At 38.6% G+C, this 24813-nt stretch overlaps 1 protein-coding gene across 11 annotated transcripts in view; it reads right to left on the bottom strand.

The window, feature by feature from the left end:
* LOC118801027 (uncharacterized threonine-rich GPI-anchored glycoprotein PJ4664.02-like) overlaps positions 1–19960 on the bottom strand; it is a 33127-nt gene extending 13167 nt beyond the window's left edge. For all 11 annotated transcript variants that reach the window (XR_005006433.1, XM_036561208.1, XM_036561206.1 and 8 more), the window contains exons 1-4: positions 19843–19960; positions 15608–15783; positions 13443–13490; positions 48–251 (exon numbers count right to left, since the gene is read on the bottom strand). Coding sequence is in view for 10 of the 11 variants with exons in the window: in XM_036561208.1 (XP_036417101.1) it covers positions 48–251; positions 13443–13490; positions 15608–15671 (316 nt within the window). In the remaining variant the exon portion in view is untranslated. The remainder of the gene's footprint in view (positions 1–47; positions 252–13442; positions 13491–15607; positions 15784–19842) is intronic.
* Between the last annotated feature and the right edge of the window lie 4853 nt (positions 19961–24813).

Raw genomic sequence — 24813 nt, 5'->3', positions numbered from 1 at the left:
GTGTTTTTAATATGATCAAATTCAACACCAATCTTTAGAACTGATACCTTTTAGATGGTGATAGAGCTCTTTATAATAATTACAAAATATGTAATCCACATCAATCATTCTTATTCTCCAGGGAGAGTACATCCAGATACCAGTTCTTTTTTGGATGAAACAGTAGACCCCCACGCCATCAAACTGGACAGTGGCCTTCATGATCCAGTTGTTGGAGTGAGCGTTGTAGGTGTGGTATAAGGAGTGTCTCTCTGTGGGACAGACACAGAACAGTAAATAAATCACCCAGTGGACAGAACAACTTCAGAAAAATGGCCGAGCTGAACAGTCACTTAAAGAGATGTATTGAAACACTGAATAAATTACTTAACCATTATTATTATTAATAATAATAATAATAATAATAATGTTACATTTATATAGCGCCTTTCACAATACCAAGGTCGCTTTACATAACACAAAAAACCTCTATGACTAAGCAGTGAAGGAGGAAGAAAAATGCTCATGAAAGAGAAAAATCTTTAAATTAGATTTGAAAGTAGAGAAAGATGAGCAGTCACAGATGGATCACAAAAGAGAGTTCCAGATCTTCCCTACCAAAGTGGAAAGTCTGGTGCTGGGACAGCAAGTAAGTTATTACAAGAAGACCTGAGAGAGCGAGAGGGAGTCTAAGAGGTCAGAAGTTCTCTGTGGTAGAGGGGAACGAAGTTATACAGGGATGAAAGTGAATAGTCAAATTTTAAACTGGTAGCCAGTGTAGCTGAGAGAGAACGGGAGTGATGTGAGATGAACGCTTAGTATGGGTGAGAACTCTAGATGCAGAGCTCTGAATGTACTGTTGTAACACTCTCATTGAAACACTTTCCAAACTCATAGTCAAAACACAGGCAATGGTCAGATCCAAAACAGTCCAAAAACACAAAAAGACAAACATTACCAGAAGGCAGACAAAATCCAAAAGGGCAGAGACAAAAGGCAGAGTCGAAAATCCAGAAAAACAGTCAAAAAACAAGCAGGCAATACAAGAAAAAAATGCTCAGGAGCTCACAAGAAAGCAATTCCTCGCAAAGATCTAACTAAAGCCCGGTCTTTAAATACTAACTATCATAGGTCACATGAACAAGGAGGACAGATGAAACATACACTATATACACGAACTGTTAAATATAATTTTTATTTCATTTTACTTTATTTGTTCCTTATTAACTTGTAACTTCTCTTAAACCTTTTCCCTGTTTTCTCCCTTGCCTTTTTGTATTAATCTCGTTTGCATTTTGTATGTCTCTCTTGGGTGATGTGTGGGGGCTGTGGAGAGCAGTCCTTTGTCATTTAACGACCCCCAATGGTTAGCCTATCTCACATCTGGTTATCTATAGCCCCCCAACCTAGCAATGCCATTTGCTGATGGTGATATCTCAGACCCATCCTGGCTCCTAGGGTGGGCCTCAACACTTCTATTTTAATTACAAAGGTACAGGCAGTTGTCCATTCCGTGGGGGGTTCCGGGGGTTCGTTGAGACAAAGAGACAACTGAGGGTGTGGTTTACATTTTGTGACTATAAGTTTCATCAGTGTGTAAGCTTCATTAGACTTGTTTGGTTAGGAAGACGCGCGTTCAATAAACCTCATTTTCGTCCACTCCTGTTTGCTTCAAAAAACCAACGCTTGCCAGCAGAAGTCAACAGATTTTTTGGCGACGAAGGTGGGATCCGAGATCTGCAAGGTTTTTCCAGTTTTTTGAGACATCTAAAGCTGTAAACATCCTCTGCAGTTCGACGGAAATCGAGACTCTAGTGACGGTCTGCTGCTGGCTGATCCTGTGCTGTAAAGACGATGAACCTTCACCTCCTACACTAACGGTGAGCGAAAGAAAACTCAAAAAGCAGCACACACAGCTTTGAATTAGGTGTATCCTAGTTCCTTAGTCCCTGATTAGAGGTTTAAGGTGGCGCCCTTACTCGGGGAAGAGGTCAGATCTACTTTATTGTTTTGTGTTGTTTTTGTTTTGTAATTGTGTAAGTTTAAAATATTAGCACTTAAAATGCAGAAATTCTGTTCTTCCAGAAATGTGGCTGGTTCCACTTCTAATAATACAGAATCCACATCTCCCCAATATGCAGACAGAAGTGCATTTGAGTTAGATTTAACAAAGATGCTAGACAAATTTTATCTAAAAAGAAAGGCTAAACTCTGTAAAAAATTCAATCTTCCAGAAAGTTCAGACTGGAGTCAGGAGCAGTGTTTCACAGTTCTTGCTAAATGTGTGAAAAAGAAAAATTTTGAGGGGTGTGTTCAAGTCTTTAGACAATGGCATGCTTTGCTTATGAGAGAACAACGGTCCAAAATTGACCAATTAAAAGAAGAATGTGCTAATCACAAACGTGCTGCTATCAGTGCACAGAAAACCTGTGAAAGTACACAGCGCTCGCTTGTTCTCCTTGAAGCAAAAGTTGAGGTTCTAGAAAAAGAGAGATAACAGAGAAAAACAACAGTTATATCCATCCTTAGATGAATCTAAAAACAAGACAGGGCAATCCATGTCTTCCAGTGACTGTGAGGATGACACGTTTGACCTCTCTGTACTGGAAGCTGCTCCTGTAGTGATAAACCATGTAAAGTTAAAAGATGGACAGGATAAAGCAACTGTGAAATAAAAGCCTCTTCCCTCTGAACAAACTGGTCGCATTGCAAAAGAATTCAACCATCCTAAAGTGATGGGTTTGGGTCCTTTTCTGATGCCACGCAAGACAAAGCTGCACACAGCTACCGTGGTAAAGAATGTGTCCCATGGTTCCGGGAGTAAGCAAAGCAGGGGAACACATGATAATGTCACTACTGTGGTAAAATGGGTCCTTGCACATGCAAGAAGAAGTCTAAGGCAAAGAGTAAAGTGAGTTTAGGGAAAACTCAATCCAACTCTGTGGGTGGGGCTTTCATCCCCAATGTGAAAGATAAATTTGTAAAGCTGATACAGAAAGCAACTTTGTTTTCTGCCATTCCCACAGAGAAGGATCAATTAAACTAACAATAGCTTCTGTGGGAGCGTATTTATAGCCAATTATCCATGAGCAGGACGATAGATGGTAGGTAAAAACTACCATGAATCATAAACCAGCTAGTTAATAACTTTAGGCATGGTAAAAAAAGTTCAGTCCTTCACTGTTTTAAGGCTGCTGCTTTGGGTTCTGTGTAACCTGTGGGTGCCTTCAATGGTTTTATGGTTTTATGATGATTTTATTGGTTCAGCTCATGTAGATGTAATTACTGCCAAAGAAGTGGCAATTGGCTTTGCTCTCACAGCTTCTAAAAGTTTCTTAAGTGTTGTAGTTTGCCTTCAAAAGAGTTTTGACGCCTCATTGTTAATGATGACAGTAATGTCTGATTCTCAAAATGGGGTAGTTCAATAATGCCAGTTAGTTATGTTACAACTTGGTCAAGTGAATCTGCTGTTTCCCTTAGCTGTAAATGTCTGTGGTAGAATCATGAGCAGATATCCTTAACTGATGAGATTATGTCGAGACATAGCTAAAATCTGTTACAGATATTTGGTCCTGTTTGAAACATAGGTTGAAAGAATAGCATTAGCAAACTGCTAGCTGATTCTACAGTGGAGGATTAGGACATGTTCATCACAGTCTGCCATGTTTATGTTAATGATTAAGGTTCTGATAAGCTTAACATTTGCTCATAGTTTAAGTCTGACAATAGTACTAGCCTCACCTTAGCTAGTCTGGTTCAGATCTTTTAAAACAGATAAAGATTTGTAAGGAGCACTGTTGGTCTCAGATCTGAGCAAGGGAAAATGTAACAACAGCAGAGAAACATTTGTCTTTGTAGTAATTAAGGAATGATGTGTGCATTAAAAAGAGCACATAGTCTATTCCTAAACTGGTATTGAAGTTATGTAATAATACACAAAACACAGGCGCTGAGATGAATAATGAAGACTAACTGGGGTAATTGGTACTTTAAGTTTTACTACAGTTGATTTTGAATTCAACAGGTTTGGAAATCTCCAAGAAGGGAGAATTTTGACTGATTTCTGGTAAGACTGAAATTGAAATATAATTATGCATCAGGCCAATCAAGAAGCACATATAAAATTCATTTTCATATGTAGATCTTGACTCAGTCCTGCAAAGGTCTCAGCACACAGTCTCAAAGACTGTAAAATGCAGGATGAGTGTTTTTTCACCGCATGCAGTGACCAGGTTTCAGCTAAACTTCCAAGATTAAGATTTAGTCCATGATTTGACTGCATTTAGCATGATCTGATGGTTCTTTACAGCTGTTGCAGGTGATGCATTTCTTATATCATGTTAGAGTGTGAACTTCCATTATGTTTTGAGCCTGTTCGGAAAAAGCACGCAATTTTATTACAAGGCTTTAAGGAAGTTCCACTTGAGTTTTGGCAGAACCCCTGAAGAAGGTGAGGTGTGACTGAACCTTCAAGGGGGGTGGATGCAATTTGCTCAGGACTGTCATGATAAGAATCACACAGCTGTTGTTTCATCAGAGGCTAAAAGGTAAAGGCTGTTCTAAGTTCTCTTGGTTAAGGTTGCAGCAGTTCTATGTCAAGGTTGTAAAGCGTGGACACATGCTTCACATTGGAAAATTGTACCACCTCCTTAATTAGGGATACATGGGTGGCCTCACTGGAAGGGCTTTGGGGCAGAACTGTTGGCTTGTAGGCTGGCAGGGGTGATCCCCAAAGTGAAGATTTCCCATACCCCTAAATGACGACTAGCGTCTCCACACTTCCAGTTAGGACCTTAGGACCCAAAAGGTGAGGTAGGGTCAGACTGGTGGCACAAAATACAATGTTAGAGCAAACAGCCACAAGTATATCGTGTGTACTATGACGACAAGATACTGCTGATGGTATTTGTGTTTTACAGCTACCAGAAGTGGGAAAAACCTCCAAGAACCACACAACCTGAACCAGCCAAGAATATTTCCAGATCTACTAACAGATGACCATCTGAGTGTTCCACAAAGACGATATCATCAGTCATCAAGACATCAAAGCCAGAAATCTCACCAACTCACAGATGACCAAGATGATCACAATAAATCCGAACTTTGTTTTTAGTACTGTCATTTTGTTCATGACATACACACCATTCCTGGGTAGTCCTGTCTCTAATGTAGACAGTGACAACACATTGCAATCGTTATTTAATTCTAACAAGACAAACGTTGTTTCCAGGACAAAATGTTTGTATCCCGCACCCGGTAGGTGTATCAGCAGGACTAGCATGGTCTGGACATGCTATTTCTGACTGCGATACATGTGCCGTGTTACATACCAATGTTCAAATTTTCAATGTCAGTTCATGCCACAACGTAACCCAACCAAAGACCACTCAGTGTTGTACACCTGGTATGCCGTCTTGTGACTAAACATATGCTCCACCATATAATATTACAGACATTATAACTCCATTTAAATTACCCTGGTGTGTTGAAAAACATTCAGATACATCACCATATCTAGGGGAAATTCCTAAAGCATTATGTGGTTTTGTGATACAGCTTAATCAGTTAAGTCATAGTCATACATCCCAAAATCAACCACATTTTACAGCAAAAACAATTCAAGACTGCATTTATGAGAATGGTCCATGGATTAATTGGCTGTCAGTAAATGAATTTCCATCAGGGACATATTGGTTATGTGGTAGTACTGCTTTCAGTGAATTACCTGCTAGATTTAATGGTCGATGTTCATTAATTTATTTATTACCAGCTATGAGACCACAAAATTTCACACATTCTTCCTCAGATCATAATGCTGATCAAGGAAATCATGTCATTTTAATCTATCGTCCTGAAAATACATCTGAGGCTGATATGTCTGAAATATCTCTAGATGTTCCTAGTACTTGTGGGCCAGTGAATTGCGATGACCAAATATGTACATGGTACAAAGACAATGAAGCGTTTGCCAGTACTAAATATTTGGTACCAGACAATGTCTGGCTACATAAAAACGGTACTCTAGATCTTTTGCCTCCTCATAAAGGATATCAGCTTATGCTGCGAAAATTTCAGAGACACAACACAACATTAACTCCTGAGTTGTCATCATTAATCTCTTCTTTTTTAAACGTTGATGTAACATTTACTCTTGAAGTAAATGGAGAGCAATGTCCAACCAAATATCAAGTTCATACACATGCAAAGGGTTTGACACGTGCTCTTCAACCTTTCTTTTCATCAGCAACCAGTGATCCAAATCCATGCATCGAACATTTCACTTGCACTCAAACTTTCTGGTCTTGATTTTTAGGTGCGCTCATTCCGAATTATGGAGTCATGATTGCTTTAGATCAAATAAGGGAATTATCTCATGCAATTGAGAGGTTAGCGAATGATACTGCTCATTCTTTAGGTATTATTTCTAACGCACTTCAGTCCCATAGAATCATGATTTTACAAAATTCAAATTTCAAAAAACCAACGCCTGACAGCAGAAGTCAACAGAACCATACATGAAATCATTGAATTCAGGTGTTCCAATCACTTCCATGGCCACAGGTGTATAAAACCGAGCACCTAGGCCTGCAGACTGCTTCTACAAACATTAGTGAAAGAATGGGGCTCTCAGGAGCTCAGTGAACTCCAGCGTGGTACCATGATAGGATGCCACCTGTGCAACAAGTCCAGTCGTGAAATTTCCTCACTACTAAATATTCCACAGTCAACTGTCAGTGGTATTATAACAAAGTGGAAGCGATTGGCAACGACAGCAACTCAGCCACGGAGCAGGGTCAGCAGATGCTGAGGCACGTAGTGCACAGAGGTCGCCAACTTTCTGCAGAGTCAATCACTACAGACCTCCAAACTACATGTGGTCTTCAGATTAGCGCAAGAACAGCGTAGAGAGCTTCATGGAATGGGTTTCCATGGCAAATAAAATTTAGATAGCACTTTATTTTATAGTATGGTAAATATCTAACATTTAAAATCAAAAATGTGGTACTTGCATGTCTGTACATGCCAGGTATGTACAGCAGTACTCAAACAGAAATTAAAATTAGTATTTATGTAGTCTTTTGTAAGTAATACTGGGTACATACTTTGAGTAACTAATGTGAGAAATACAAGGTGTCTTTCAACTTTTAATACTGAAAAGTTACATGGTAATGGCAAGTACTACCAAACTGCTAAGGAAATACATGCCTATATGATAGAGAAGAGTAGGTTACAGATGACCAAAAAAAACTGTATAAACTGCATGGTACCTTCCACTGAGTACATTTTCTCTAGTACAGTAATTCATTAAACATATTAATCAGTATGTTTACCGGTAAGTTCTCTGTAATACGATGGAAACAGGACTGTAAAGTGAAACTTTATACGTTGTATTTACCCAGCAACTACGTGTTTCTTGTCTTTGTGGTGTACTACCATACACTTTGTGGAGTATTACGATGCTCAGTGTTCATAACCATACATAGTGTTATAGATCAGATCTAGTTTAAAAAACAGTGGTAAAACGTAAGTTGCATCTCCATCACAGGCAAAAAAGGAAATGTACTAATACAAGCTAACCACTGAATCTACACTTTCAATACAGAGAATATCTACATAATATACAAGAATACAACAAACACTCTACAAACCTAAATCCAAAAAGACAGCTTTGGTAGAGTTTGGTAACCATTCAAACAGAGTTCAGTAATGATTCAAACACAAGTCATTCTTTAGGCCACATGGTGCAACACACAACAGCAACACTAAACAGGACTACACAGAGTGCAGATACACAACAGTAGCCACGTTTACATGCAGCCTGATAATCCGTTAATAATCCGACTAATAGCTCAATCAGAATAGAATACGTCCATGTAAACACCTCAATCGGAATAGTCTAATCCGATTGCGGCCATTCGGAATACAATTTCTATCCGACTGATCGAGGTGGGTAAACTTCTAAATAATCCGTTAAATAGAAGAATAACAGCCATGTAAACGCCTGAATCCGATTACATTCCAATCGGAACGTGTAAGTATGTTCTGCGCATGTGCGTCGCGTCACGGCCAAAGTTTACACCGCTCAACATGGCGGAGCAGAAACTGGTCTGGACCTCACGTGATGTTCGCTGTCATGGTAACGTTTACTCTAAACGCTAATCCACGCATGCGCGTCATTTTGCATCGGATTACTTGTAGTGCTCATGTAAACGAAGATTTTCCATCAGATTGTTGAATAGAGTGCATATAAACACCTCAGTCTGAATCTGTAATGGGATTGTATTCAATCGGATTGGCAAAAATCGTTGCATGTAAACATAGCCAGTGTGGAATGAGTGCAGAATATACACTATATGGTGTTCTATATATTAGAACACACCTTTTAATCGTTGATTTCCGGTGTTTCATTGCCACAGATGTATAAAATAAAGCACCAAGCCATGCAGTCTGCCTTTACACACACAACTACGCCATGGGCCATCCACAGCCTCAACCTCCTCCACCACAGCCATTCACACCTGAGACCATCAGCAACCACTGTCTGCAATGGACACCTCTCACCCACCCCCCACAATTAGAATGTCCAGTGATAATACTTTCACTGGTAATCAGGTGAAGAAGGAACTGAAAAACTCAAGCAGAGCAAAGCAGCGGGACCTGATGGCACTGAACCCAGGGTGCTGAAACTGTGTACGGAGAAGCTGTGTGGAATTCTTCAGCACATCTTCAATCTGAGCTGCAGCCTGAAGAGAGGTGTGAAAGAACTTGACTGGCCCTCACAGAGCCCAGACCTCAACCCCATCGAACACCTATGGGATGAACTAGAATGGAGATTGTGAGCCAGGCCCTCTCGTCCAACATCAGTGTCTGACTTCACAGATGCCCTTCTGGATGAAAGGGCAAGAATTCCCACAGACCCTCCAAAATCTTGTCGAAATCTCCGTTCTAGTTCATCCTAAAGGTGTTTGATGGGGTTGAGATCAGGGCTCTGCGAGGGCCAGTCAAGTTCTTCCACACCTCTCTTCAGGCTGCAGCTCAGATTGAAGATGTGCTGTTAGAGCTGCAAAGGGGGACCAACTCCATATTATGGATTATGGATTTAGAATGGGATGTCAAAAGCTCCTGTAGGTGTGATGTGTAGGTGTCCCCACATAGTATACAGTAAATATACCAGACAAAAATACTAGACAGGACAACAAAACAATATATATGAATGGGCATCATATATTTATGTATATACACACACATACATATACCTTGATCAGGCATAACATTATGACCACCTCCTTGTTTCTACACTCACTGTCCATTTTATCAGCTCCACTTACTATATAGGTGCACTTTGTAGTTCTACAGTTACAGACTGTAGTCCATCTGTTTCTCTGATACTTTGTTAGCCCCCTTTTACCCTGTTCTTCAGTGGTCAGGACCCCCATGGACCCTCACAGAGCAGGTACTATTTGGGTGGTGGATCATTCTTAGCACTGCAGTAACACTGACGTGGTGGTGGTGTGTTAGTGTGTGTTGCGCTGGTCTTTAAACACCTCAGTGTCACTGCTGGACTGAGAATAGTCCACCAACCAAAAATATCCAGCCAACAGCGTCCTGTGGGCAGCATCCTGTGACCACTGATGAAGGACTAGAGGATGACCCACACAAACTGTGCAGCAGCAGATGAGCTATCGTCTCTGACTCTACATTTACAAGGTGGACCGACAAGGTAGGAGTGTCTAATAGAGTGGACAGTGAGTGGACACAGTGTTTAAAAACTCCAGCAGCACTGTTGGTCTGATCCACTCGTACCAACACATCACACACTAACACACCACCACCACGTCAGTGTTACTGCAGTGCTGAGAAAGTGCTGGAGTAGCCTTTCCACCCTCAGTCTAATGGGCAGACTGCATTGTCATCTCAACTTGATTTTTATTGTCTAGCTTCTACAATGTTCCACCCACCAACCATTAGCACCACATCACCGCAAATCATTGCAGCCTGTTCATTACGAACGATTGTATTAGTTAGAATTAGTTTGATCAGAGTCAGCAGAGGCCGAGGGTACTATCGCTAAACAGATCAGCTATTAACAAAATGACTGATCTGGACAAGAAACTCAGATTCCTCTGAGTATTTTGGAAGATATCATTCCAGTCTAACAGCAAAGCCTACTGTACAGACAGCATTGAATCTTGGATTAACATATGGAGCAAGCTCAGCAAGAAGGAAGGAGTAAATTGCACAGCTAATTCATTTGAACAGGATCTTACAACAAAAATTCATCATAGGGAACAGCAAGAGACACTACTGAGGATATTCAAAGCAACTTCACGGCTGCATCATTTCTGAAGGTAGGACAAAGATTTGTTTATTTTTTGTCAGTGTGCTTTGCAGTATTTAAGCAGGGAGCTGTTACGCTCAAGACATTAAAAGGTGAGAAAAAAGGCTACAAAGCTGGAGTTCTGTGTAAGAGTGGTGATTCACATTAACAGTGCCATGTGTCCTTTGCATTTGGGCATTTGTTGTTTTTAGGTTTGTGCTGGGTAAGCTAGGTAAAGTAGTTTACAGTTTTACTTGGTTTCCATGTGTGGCTGGTGTTGGTATGCAGCTGTTTATAAAGCAGCTTTTTGGTAACAAACACCAGAGGTGGGTTTGACGTAGAAACAAAGATAGCCTTGCAGAAGAGTAGGTCAGAAGTATGGTGGCTGATCTGTGATGTTGTGAGGCTGTGTTTCTTCCAAAGACCCTGGCCAGTTTGTTTGTTTGGCATCACAGACTCCCAAGTACCTCAAGTACCTGTAGACGTTAAGTCAAAACCTGACTGCCTCAGCCAGGAAGCTTAAACTAAGCCATAGTTTGGATCTTCCAGCAGGACAATGATCCAAAGCACAGCTTAAAATGAACACAAATGTGAAAATGGTTCACTGTGTTACGAGATAACAAGGAAATGGACCTGAGTGCAGAGAGGAAATCCTGTGACAAAGGGTTTAAAGGAACTAAGAGTGTATGATTTGTTGTATATTATTATAATTACTGTATATAGATTTTATGAATATATATAATATAAATAATTTTGGTAAGTATGCGTGAGCTTGTATGTAATAGTTCACATTTAGAGTGAGAGCACTTTGAGCAGGTACTGCGCTGTGGACGTAGATGTGACTGTGGATGTGTAGATATGAGAGGAAGATCTATTATCTTATTATTTTAGCTCTCTTTTTCTCTTTTTTAATTCAGAGAAAGACTCTCTAAGTACTGTACTGGTCACCTCTTTATAAAGGTGTGGCACTGGGCTGCCGTTTGCCATGATTTTAAATGCAATATCCACAGCTGTGCCTGGTTGGCACTGATTAGCCCATAGATTTCTGGTAACTGGAGTTCCATGGACTAATAGCGCCTCACCGCCATGGCCCTCTGCTGGCAGCTGGCGGCACGGACTGGACCCTTACACACTGACCACAGAATCAAGGTTTTGCTCTGGTCATCCCAGTCCCCTGAACTAAACCTCATAGAAAACCTGTGGGATGAGCTGAAGAGAAGAGTCTACAGTGTGGACCTCAGAATCTGTAGGATATAGAGAGGTTCTGAATGAAGGAACAGTCTCAGATCCTTTACCGTGTGTTCTCCAGTCTCGAGCTGTTATCTTTGCGAAGGGAGGCTGCTCAAAGTATTAAATGAGAGTTTGGGGCACAGACTGATTTGATAAAAATATTTATTTAATGAAAAGATAAACAATAAACAATATGGAATAAATATGGAAAAATATGGAAGAATGGCTATAGTGAAAAAAGGTACCCAGTACTGTTTGATACAAGTTTAGTACCTTTGTCACCTGTACTTACCTACTCTTCACTGTACTTACCACTATAATAACTTCTTAGCATTAAATACTGAAATATACCCAGTATTTCTAGTATCTAAGTATTTATGAATCTGCACAGTCTGCACAGAGTTTTTCTTGTTTCTGAGTTGTTATTGCATTACAGAAATAAGTACTGATGTAGTTTTCATATACATTACTATGCCTTTAGTCTTTGTCGAGCTAAACATTATAAAATTACACTGACTCAGTCCAGCTAAAGATAAATAACGCTAAGAATTATTAAAAAATACAACTTATAAAAGGGAAACAATTTAATGAAACTTCTGTATTTTCTGCTTTGTGGACATTTATGTCCTGGCATTCACCAAACCCAGACTCGTCCATCAGACTGACAGATAGAGAAGCGTAATACTTCATTGATTCAGAAGGAAATTTAGCAGCCAGTAGCAGTCACACAAAACAGGACAGTTATAATAAGCTCCTGTCGCTCAGTTTCTGTGCTGATGTTGATGCCAGAGGAGGTTGGAACTCAGCAGTTATTGAGTCAGCAGAGTATTGGAGACTTTTATGCTCTATGCTCCTCAGAACTCGGAGACCCGCTCTGTAACTTTACGTGGTCTGACACTTCGTAGCTGAACAGCTGTGGTTCCTAAACGCTTCCTCTTTTCAATAATACACTCACAGCTGATTATGGGATATCAGGGAGGGAAGAAATTTGAACAAACTGACTTTTTGCAAAGTTACAGAACCATGCATGAATTCAGTGAGCTCTTTAGACTCTCTCTTTCACTAATGTGTGTAAAGGCAGACTGCATGGCTAGGTGCTTGATTTTATACACCTGTGGCAATAAGACTGAATGAGATTGCTCCAGGGTCAATGTACAGGCTGATCAACAGTTACAGGAACTGTTTGGTTGAAGTCATTGCTGCTCAAGGTGGTCACACAAGTTAAGCAGAGGTCTGAATACATTAAAGACATTTAATGTTGCATCACTTTGTGTAATAAAAGAATAAAAAACTTTTGTGTTGTGTTTTACTGGGTTCTTTCTAACTATTGTCATGACTTAAATGAAGATCTGAATATATTTGTAGATTTCTTATATTACCTTGGTTTTCAATTTTTTATTTTCCTACATATATCCTGCATTATTCATTTTACCAATTATTTTATTAGTAAACATTTTAAAACATATTAAATGTTTTACCTGTGAATGTGTATTTCATATCACAGAGTTCTAATAGCTAAGAAAGACCTTCACCAAATTTGAGTGAACATGTTTTATTCAGGAAATTAGCTAATTTTTACTTTTCCTATTGTTATTAGTTGTCTTAATAGGGTTAACTGTTAAATATACCCCATTCAGAGACTACTTTGTCCTGTTGTACTGGTTACCCACTTATTATAATTATTATTATTGATAAGAAAAAAAGTTTAATATCTTAATTAATAGTGGTAATTCACCCATAACTCCTACAAATTGTTTTGTAAACATAATTTGCTTCATATCACTGTGTCTACGATGGTGAACATAAATAGTAAAACTTAGAATGCAGACACAGAAACTCTCCTGTTAAGTGATTTTAATTAAATTATTATTAAGACAGGTTAGTTTTGTTTAGTGGTAACTGTGTATTTACTCACTTTTATCTTCTGCATCTGGTGATGAAACCTCATCTGGATATTTCAAGCCTAGAATAAATGAGGAGGCAGTTACACATTGTTAAAATGTGGAGGAGAGGGTGAAGCAGAAAAGAGGCCACAATCAAAACACTGTACAGTTGAAGCTCTTAGCACACTGTGCTATACTGGATTTCCAAGCCTTGAAACATCACAGTCACAAAATATTTACAGCCATCAAGCAGACAATCCACTCACTATTCACTGTGATTATCGATGATTATTAGATAATAACTTTATAAAAAGTTGCTTTGGTAAAATTCAGCATTTTGAGACTTTCACTGAGTGGAAGGCCACAGCAAATAAGAACAAGTCCAGCCTTTACTCTTCTCTGTTTTACTTACTGTCTTTTACATTGTTAAATTACAAAAAGTGTTACATTTATGTTATTAATATACAGATTCCACTCAAAAACCTGGACAGTCACTGTATATTTCTTTCTTTCTTTAATTCAGAGCATCTACACAGAATTCTACAGATCAGTGATCTTCAGAGTGAGATGATGCAGCGTCTACAGGGGCCTGTTTTTGGACCCACAGGTCACATAAACCCACATGAACACTGTCTTCAACTGTGTTCTCTCTTCAGTTCCCTTAGGTTTCACAAGGGTTCCTTTGATCAGCATTGTTACAGCATCAAACCCCAGTAATGTTAGATGAGTTAATGTTGTCCACTCCTATCAACAGTCCTGAAACCTTTAACTGCATGAACTGTTAGCTAAAGTTAATGGGCCTCTTTCTCCAGTATCTTCCTAAGTTTGTTCTTAAGTGTGTTCTTGAGAAAGGTTCTAAGAAAAAGTCTACATCAGATTCATGACGTGTTCTTAAAGCGCAGAACTGTTCTCACCTTTGTGCTCTAAAGTCTTCATAGATTCAAATCCCAAATGAGAAATCATGAAAACTGAGTGGGTTTTAAGAGGAAATTTCTTCCACAGTTGGTGGATGAGGCTCACTGTTCTCACCTCAGCTCAGTTAACATGATCAACAGTTATAGAGTTTTCTAGTTAAACTGTGGAACTGAATGTTCCACAAAGAAAACCAGAAGACCAGATCAAATCTTTTACCGCATTTGGGTGGCGTTACAAACTAGGAAATACCAGTGTAGGAATGAGAGGGAGAGGAGGAGGATTATAGTTAAGCCTCCATCAGCTGGACTGAAGTTAGGACTTCAGGAGCTGGACTGACTTCTCTTGTGACTACATTCTCTTGTTCACAGCTGGCAACACATCTGCACCCCCACACTGAAACGGTCAAGATCCGCTTGTAAACAAACACACGTGTATTGAGATATGATGAGTTCTCATGATTAAACCGGCCTCGAGTACTCGGTTCACCATTCGAGGTGGCAGTATTTGAGCACTGAAATCACTATTTGAGTATTATGTTTCATCGCGGGAAAAAAGGTTTTGCTCGTAAGTGTGTATATTACACTGAGCTTCTCGGAAACATGAGTGTCTGAATGTGAGCATGTTGCCAAGAACACATTCTTCAGGGTGTAACTGAGGAGGCAGAGACAGCACAGCAACTGCACAGTATCAACTGGAACAGTGTTACTCCACCCTGATCCTGGAGCCACACTGCCTTGCACATTTGAGCATTTTTCTCCCTTTGACTCACTCAACTCAGTAAGGAGTTGTTAATGAGCTGATTAGTTGGTCAGGTGTGTTGGGAGCAGGGAAAACACTAAAAAGTGCAGGGCAGTGGGCCTCCAGGACCAGGCTTGAGAAACACTGACCTAGACTAACTACTCTAGCTGACGTTAGCTGGGACCACAAACAGTGGAAGTATATTTCTCTGACAAACCAACGTTAGAACATCTCCTCATCTCCACTGAGGAGAAAAGACTCATTCGTTTATCTGACCTTACAGAAAAGTCTCTTATCTCAGGTGAACTGTCTAAAAACCACGTTTTCATGCAACATGAACTGGAACAGTTGATCATATGTTTTTTCACTGATGATAGCATTTTTTTTATATGTCTGTGAAAAATAACACAATTTGTGCAAAAAACAATTTAAAGTATAATTTACAGAAAGTATTTGCACCCAAGGATGTGCTTTATAGGTTTATTTTCCTCTGAATATTTAAAGGGTCCTGCACCTCAGTAGACAAACAGCTTTTCCAACGTACCTTTGTGAACAGCTGAAACACTGAGAACCACCAGGAGCAGAAGCAGATATGAAGAAAGAGCCATTATCACAGTGGTTAAATGTTCATTCCAGACTTCATTCAGATTGTCCACTGCTTCCCTCTACAGAGTCTGTCATGCAGTCTGATGTGTCCTGCCTGTGTGTTGGAGCGACGCCCTGCCAACACAAAACCATCTTCAGTTTAGAGAGGTATTGCAGAAAACAGCTTAACTCCTCACTGCTTGTGTACTGATTGTGACGCAGTATGTGAACAATATGAATTTCTCCAGTGCAATAAAGATAACTGAATAACATAGACCAGCCAAATATTCCAGTACACATCAAGAGCTTTTTAGTAATGCTTGCTAAGCAGTGATTGGAGGGCTAGGTAAATAAGCTGGGTCTACGGTGATCTCCACAAATATTGACCACAAAACACCACAAAAACATGAGCAAAACAAACCGTCTTTTGATCTTTAATTCAAAATATTAACAAAAAACTAACCTTTAATTGATGTACAATTATTGAAAGAAAAAAAACAAATCTAATCATGAAAGTAATATTTCCCCAAATCTCTGCGTGTCACAATTGTTGGCACATCTTCATTTAATCCTTTGTGCAGCCTCCCTTGGCAAAGTGCAGTATACAGTATATACTGGTGCAGTATAAAGTGTACATACTGGAGCAGTATACAGAATATACTGGAGCAGCATACAGCATACATTATATACTGGTGCAATATACAGTATATACTCGTGCAGTATGTAGTATACAGTTTATACTTGTGCAATATGAAGTATACAGTATATACTAGTGCACTATGCAATACACACTAATGCAGCAAACAATATACACTATATACTGGGGCAGTAGTATATACTGATGCAGTACACAGTATACAGTATCTTCTCATGCAGTACCAGGATACAGTACATACAATAGAATCGAGTGCTAAGGGACCGTCCACAAATTACATTACCATTAACTCGGTCACAAACGGTGATCACCGAGGTCCAAGCACCAAGATTTTGAGACACAAACTTTATTTTTGATTAAAATGATCTAACTAAAACTGAATTGATGCCCGTTTTAATCATTTGAAAACAGCTTGCAGCTCAAGGCCCTTTGGATTTAGAGGTGTAGCTAGAACTTTTAGAATGGGGTTGCCAGGTTAGATGGGGTTGCTATGCTTTATGCTAGAGTGCTCACCCCTTGGCTGAGCCTTTGTTTGGATTTGGAGCTGTTTCCTCAGCCAGCTTGACAAGCATCTTCTCCAGCCACATAATATCCTCTTTTAACCTTCTCTCACTCACCTGCATCTCCTTTAAACTTTGGTTGGCCTCCTGATATTGTTCTTAAGCTGTTTTCTAGTGGTCTCGGTTTTATTGAAAAAAATAATTTCCCACCTGGATGCACTACCTGAGCACCAGTTGAAGTCAGAACTTTAAAGTTTCATTTAAGAAGAATATTTATTTCATGATAGTATTTTGTTACTTTTTTGAATAAAATACAGAAAAAGGATAAGCATTGAATGTAGAATATATATATATATATATATATATATATATATATATATATATATATATATATATACTCTATGGTACACATTATATACTGCTACAGCATGCTATTAAGAATATCTTTGAGAGGAGAAGCATGTATGTAGAGAGTTTTTGTTGTAAATACATTTATGGTTGATTTGATTCCATAGTTAATCACACATGGTTCTCTCTCTCTGTGTGGGTAGGCCTCTGTGTGTATGTTGTATGCAGTATACAGTATATATTTATGCAGTATGCAGTATATACTGATGCAGTATTACAGTGTATACTGGTGGCAAACCATGCATCATTCCAAGATGGCGGTGCAAACAGACGCAGATACAGCAGCTCGGATCTCTCAGTCATACAGCAGCACTTTTGTTTTTTTATGTGTGTTAAGCTTACTTGTTCAAGCACTCAGTGAATGTTTACATTACAGACAAGCCAAACTTCTCAAACTCGGAAATCAACGTCAGGATTCCACCTTCATAAACCTGAACTCTATCCCACCAGAGACCCTGTGTCCTGAAGAGCCCAGTAGAATGACCATTCTGTGAAAGACTGCATCGGAAAATAGTGCAACAACTCAAAAATGATCTTTCTTAGTATAAAATAGCAAATAGCTTGGGCATTTCGTCATGTACAGTACATAATATCATTACAAGATTTAGACAATCCGCAGAAATCTCTGTATATGAGGGACAAGGCCAAAAACCAGTATTGGCTAGCCAAGATCTTTGGGCCCTCAGGCAGCACTGCATTTAAAACACACGATTCTGCAGTGGAAGTCACTACATGGGCTCAGAAACACTTCTGAAAACCACTGTCTGTGAAAACAGTTTGTCGCTGTGCCTACAAATGCAAGTTAAAACTCAACTATGCAAAGAAGAAATCACATATAAACAGAATCCAGAAACGCCGCCACCTTCTCTGGGCCTGAGCTCATTTAAAATGGACTGAGGGGAAGCTGAAAAGTGTACTGTGGTCCAATGAATCAAAAATCAAAATTTTGTTTTTGTTTTTGGAAATCATGGACACTCTGTCCTCCGGGCTAAAGACCACTCAGCTTGTTATATGATATATACATGTTTTGGCAATGTATGTTGCCATTCAGACGGCGTCTTTTTCAGGGCAGGCCTTAATTATTTCAGCCAGACATTGTAAAATCACATTCTGCACGTGTTACAACAACAGGGCTCCATAGTAAAAGAGTCTGGGTGGTAAACTGACCTGCCTGCAGTCCAGACCTGTCACCACTGAAAACATACGGCACTTTATGAAACAAGAAATATGACAAAGGACACCCCGAACTGTTGAGCAGCTGAAATTCTCAATCTAGTAAGAATGAGAAAACATTTCACTTTTAAAACTACAGGAGTGTCTCCTCAGTTCTACACATACAGAGTGTTGTTCAAAGAACAGGTAGTGAAACACAGTGGTAAACAGGCCCCCGTCCCAACTTTTTTTTGTTGCTGCCATTAAATTCAAAATGGGCATATATTTTTCAAAAAACAATACTATTTCTCAGTTTTAGCATTTGATACGTTGTCTTTGTACTAATTTCAAATAAATGTAATTGACTTGCACATCATTGCATTTTGTTTTCATTTATATTCTGCACACCGTCCGACCTTTTTTGGAAATGGGGTTGTATATATTGATACACTATACAGTATACTAATGCGGTATGTAATGTACAGTGTATACTAGTGCACTATACAGTACATACTAATGCAGCATACAATATACACTAAATAATGAGGCAGTTGTATATACTGGTACAGTATACAATATACAGAATACACTATATACTGTTCATCTTGTCTAAATCTGACTGTAGTTGTTATTTATGCAGTTATAAAGTGTATATAAAGCGTTTAATGGATCCATCAGTTGCACAACCTACATGTTTAATTTAACTTCCCACATAAACCAGATGAACACAACGCGACGGAGATCCTCCTTGGAGAAAACTGAGAGAACTACTGCCCTGTAAGTTCAAGGTTCAAAGGTCTTTGTTGTTATTGTTATAAAACAAGACATCACAGCATCTCCACAATTAAGAACAATAATTATTGAATAAATAGACATATCTGCAATAAATAATAGACTAATAAGTTAATGAAGCACATAAATTATGATACATTATGATGGAATAGGTGACTCTTATATTAAACATTTCACTTTCAAAACTACAGGAGTGTCTCCTCAGTTCTACACATACAGAGTGTTGTTCAAAGAACAGGTAGTGAAACACAGTGGTAAACAGGCCCCCGTCCCAACTTTTTTTTGTTGCTGCCATTAAATTCAAAATGGGCATATATTTTTCAAAAAACAATACTATTTCTCAGTTTTAGAAGTTTTAGCAACTGTTAGTGAGGGGTAGTGGGGGCATTGGAGAGCTATTAAGGAGTCTTACTGCTTTAGGTATAAAACTGTTAGCCAGTCTGGAAGTCTTTACTGTGCAGGTTGCTGTTAGCAATTAAAGGAAGCATAATAACTAACAAATGCATTTCCTGAACATATAATACAATAAACAATAACAGATCATGTTAATTATTCATTTATGCAAGTGAAAGGGCTGAAAACAGCTGGCCATTTCAACAGACAATACTAATACCCTGCATGAAACTCAACTAAAACACTGACTCTGCTCTATTCTGAGAAGATAAACAGAGTTTGAGTCTTTCTTACCGTAAAAGAGGAGATAATGTAAGCTCTGTGTTTGTTCTCTGTGGTTTTATAGCTGGTTTTGAGGAGACCATGGAAAGAGACCCTCCTCCTCCTCCGGCTCCTCTACAGGGTGGAGTTCAACCCAAAAGAAACGTCAATTCGCTCATTCTGGATTCCTTCAGTAACTTTCCAGCAGTGGGTAAAAAAAGGTCACCATGTGTAAACGATCATTGGGAACCATCACAGTCAGAATTAAATCTGTACTTGTATTTTTGATGTGAGAACTTGTAGAATTAAATCTGTACTTGTATTTTTGATGTGAGCACTTGTAGAATTAAATCTGTACTTGTATTTTTGATGTGAGAACTTGTAGAATAAAATCTGTACTTGTATTTTTGATGTCAGCACTTGTAGAATAAAATCTGTACTTGTATTTTTGATGTGAGCACTTGTAGAATAAAATCTGTACTTGCATTTTTGATGTGAGCACTTGTAGAATAAAATCTGTACTTGTATTTTTGATGTGAGCACTTGTAGAATAAAACCTGTACTTGTATTTTTGATGTGAGCACTTGTAGAATAAAACCTGTACTTGTATTTTTGATGTGAGCACTTGTAGAATTAAATCTGTACTTGTATTTTTGATGTCAGCACTTGTAGAATTAAATCTGTACTTGTATTTTTGATGTGAGAACTTGTAGAATTAAATCAGTACTTGTATTTTTGATGTGAGAACTTGTAGAATTAAATCAGTACTTGTATTTTTGATGTGAGAACCTGTAGAATAAAATCTGTACTTGTATTTTTGATGTCAGCACTTGTAGAATAAAATCTGTACTTGTATTTTTGATGTGAGAACTTGTAGAATAAAATCTGTACTTGTATTTTTGATGTCAGCACTTGTAGAATAAAATCTGTACTTGTATTTTTGATGTGAGCACTTGTAGAATAAAATCTGTACTTGTATTTTTGATGTGAGAACTTGTAGAATAAAACCTGTACTTGTATTTTTGATGTGAGAACTTGTAGAATAAAACCTGTACTTGTATTTTTGGTGTGAGAACTTGTAGAATTAAATCTGTACTTGTATTTTTGATGTGAGCACTTGTAGAATAAAACCTGTACTTGTATTTTTGATGTGAGAACTTGTAGAATTAAATCTGTACTTGTATTTTTGATGTCAGCACTTGTAGAATAAAATCTGTACTTGTATTTTTGATGTGAGCACTTGTAGAATAAAATCTGTACTTGTATTTTTGATGTGAGAACTTGTAGAATAAAACCTGTACTTGTATTTTTGATGTGAGAACTTGTAGAATAAAACCTGTACTTGTATTTTTGGTGTGAGAACTTGTAGAATTAAATCTGTACTTGTATTTTTGATGTGAGCACTTGTAGAATAAAACCTGTACTTGTATTTTTGGTGTGAGAACTTGTAGAATTAAATCTGTACTTGTATTTTTGATGTCAGCACTTGTAGAATTAAAATCTCAACTCATAGGTGTAAGTAATGAATTATATTTACTCTTGTTACTGTAATTGAGTACAGTTTTCCCTGTAACGGTACTTTTTGGAGTAGAATTAAATCACAGTTCTTTTACTTGAGTTAATTTTTAATGAAATACTTTTGCTTCACTACTTTTCATAATGTTACAGAGTAAAAATAAATTATGAGCGTATCAGCTCAGAAACCAATACGACACACGGTTAAATTTAAAAGATTCACCAATCAAAAAACAGCAGCTCTGGCAGGAAAAACACTACAGAGATGTCCAGTTTAGTGGAGAAGGACAGAGGAGAACTGGACCAGCTCACACGAGGAACAGACCACGTCCAAACGGTCATCTGTGTTCATTTAACATGTGAGAGGCTGTTCAACTGTCTAATGCAGTAATAATGTCTGGTTCTGTCTGAACTGATCAGCATGATTAGTGAAATACAGTAAAATCAAAGCTGGGTAATTTGCTGATGTTGCTGCTGATTTAATGGTGTAAATGTTCTGAACTAATATCAGTGAAAATATACAGTGTGAAGGCTGTGAATGTGTTTACTGTCTGTAGAGGGTTCACACCTGTTAACTCTATCTAGAGTCCAGGGAGCTGATGGGCAGCAGGTCTCTAAAATTACATCATTAATTAAGCAATTTACTCATAATTTTGACTGTCTTTCCTCTTAAATGAACTTAATTAAACAGTAACATCCTCTGCTCAGTCTTTCAGGGATTCTGAAATACTTTACTGGTAACAGATAAACTAAGACATCTTATATAATCATCTAACCATGAAATGCATGTAGTTTAATGTGAACCTTGTTCCTGACACAGTGTGCTCCAGCAGAGCGAACTGTGATCAGTCTCAGCTTCAGAACTTTAGCTGTAGTGTTTTTCTGATCAGATTATTTCCAGTTATGTAGCCGAGTAGCTCAGAAATATGTTCAGGTTGTGACAGTGGAAATAGCAAAAAGTAACTAAGTAACTCCTACTCCTAAATAACTACTCATTTACTCTTACTTGAGTAATTGTATTTACTAATATTTTGACTTGTACTTGAGTAAATGATCACTACAGTAACAGTACTTGTACTTGAGTAAATGATCACTACAGTAACAGTACTTGTACTTGAGTAAATGATCACTACAGTAACAGTACTTGTACTTGAGTAGGGATTTTCAGTACTCTTTACACCTCTGTCTAAACTTGCATGTTAAAATGTTTACATGCAGAAAATATACTAAGATAAATTAAAATATATTTATTTGTACACAAATTAATTCTTGGCTCCACAAATCTTCAGATCTGTCCACCTCGACTTTTGCATCACTTCTCTCAGTACACTTGTTGCAAAACTGATTTGTGCACTTGTAGCTGCTTCACTGAGGGATTAGAAACGGGGCGGGGCAGGGGCATGTGTGAGACGTAAGTCTTGACCAATCAAAGGAGCTTATTTAAGGGGGGGCTTGGACGAATAGCAGGAAATCGACGGTTCTGAACGTACGTTTCTTTTAGCCATACTGTTTCGCTAATAGTGTAAGTGCAACAAGTGGAATGAAGCAATCAATATTAAAAATGATGAAAATAGTCGCTTTGTGAAAACTTAAATTGTAATGATGTTATTTAGCTAACTTGGTTAGCTTACTAGCGCTGCTAAGCTCAGCCAGACACATTACAACAGAGTTTGACCTGCTGTAGAACTTCTAAAGGGTGGCTAGCCAGCTAGCAAAGACTGCTAACCCAAATAACTGTAGCTAGCTCTGTGGTCACCAGCTTGGTGACCCTAGCGATCAACCCTCCTGCAGAGTTCAGTACCAACCCACAGGTGGTGTAGATAATGCATTGATAAGTAGGTTCAGGTGTGTTAGCTAGATCAGGTTTAGAACGGAACTCTGCAGGAAGCTGGATCTACATGACTGTATACAATATATACTGTTGCAGTATGTGGTATACAGTATATACTGTATCAGGATGCGGTATACAGTATATACTGTTGCAGTATGCGGTATACAGTATATACTGTATCAGGATGCGGTATATAGTATATACTGTTTCAGTATGTGGTATACAGTATATACTGTATCAGGATGCAGTATACAGTATATACTGTATCAGGATGCGGTATACAGTATATACTGTTGCAGTATGCGGTATATAGTATATACTGTTGCAGTATGCGGTACACAGTATATACTGTATCAGGATGTGGTATATAATATATACTAGGGGTGGGAATCTCTAGGCACCTCACGATTCGATTTGATTACGATTCAGAGGCTGCGCTGCGATTATAAAACAATTATCGATGCATCTCGATGCATCTTTTTTCTATACATCATTTCTATTTTCTCACTGTGTGAGGACTTGGTACTTTTAAAGCAAAGTATTTGTAATGATCCATAATGAATTTATTTCCAATGTCTTTTATTAATAAATCAAATGGAAGTCATGTGGTTAGTGAACTGGAAGGCTCTCATTCAGTGCTCTGGTTTGGAGACGCTGCTGCCACTCATCTGTGATAAAATGCAGTTAGGCTGAAATAAGATTCAGTGGTGATGGATGTCCACGCAGCACATGTTACAGCTGTCCTACCTGTTTAATTCAGTGATTTTATAACTTCGGTTTTGGTCTCGTTGTAGAGACGGGGGGGTCGCTGTGTCAGTAAAGTATCTTTGAGACGGGGCATGTGCAGCATTGTGCGAAAGCCCTGTTTCGCAACGACTGAGAATTGCCGTGCAGACTGCAGGTCACCTAGCAACGATGCGTTATTCGCATTTATAAGCACTGCTGTTGATTTCCTGGTACGTTAAATCTGCAACGAGAGACTGTCAAACACTAAACAGTTGCGAAGATGAAGTCGCTTCTCTTTCTAATTCTCCCGTTCCACCTTAAATGGTGTCGCATTTACATTTGGCGCCTCAGTCAGAATTTAAGGTGGAACGGGAAAATTCAAATAAGAAGCTGACGAATGAGAAGCGACTTCAGCCTCGTAAGACAGTCGAACGCTGAGAGACAATTGACAATAAGCTGCTCCAGTTTTGAATAAAAGTTTCCTGAGGGAAAGGGGAGGAAAGCTGCTAAAGCTAAAGCTTAAAGCAGAGCAGAGTAAATCTGCGCCCTTGTTTATATTTGTTTAGCCTATACAACGACATTATCACACTGCTGCAGTATGTGGTATACAGTATATACTGCTGCAGTATACAGTGTGAAATGTGAACGATTTTTCAGCATCATAAATGATTTAATCATAACTAATCATATTACGCTGATGGCCGTCTCTGTGTGTGATGTTGACCCTGAGTATCTTTGAGAGGAGAAACACAGACATAGGAGAGTCTGTAGTAACTCTATACTATTAAGAATATCTTTGAGAGGAGAAACACAAACATAGGAGAGTCTGTAGTAACTATATACTATTAAGAATAACTTTGAGAGGAGAAACACAAACATAGGAGAGTCTGTAGTAACTATATACTATTAAGAATATCTTTGAGAGGAGAAAC

Source organism: Colossoma macropomum, unplaced genomic scaffold (genome assembly GCF_904425465.1).
Source record: "Colossoma macropomum unplaced genomic scaffold, Colossoma_macropomum, whole genome shotgun sequence".
Taxonomy (NCBI): Eukaryota; Metazoa; Chordata; class Actinopteri; order Characiformes; family Serrasalmidae; genus Colossoma; species Colossoma macropomum.
This window is presented reverse-complemented; position numbering and strand designations above follow the sequence as displayed.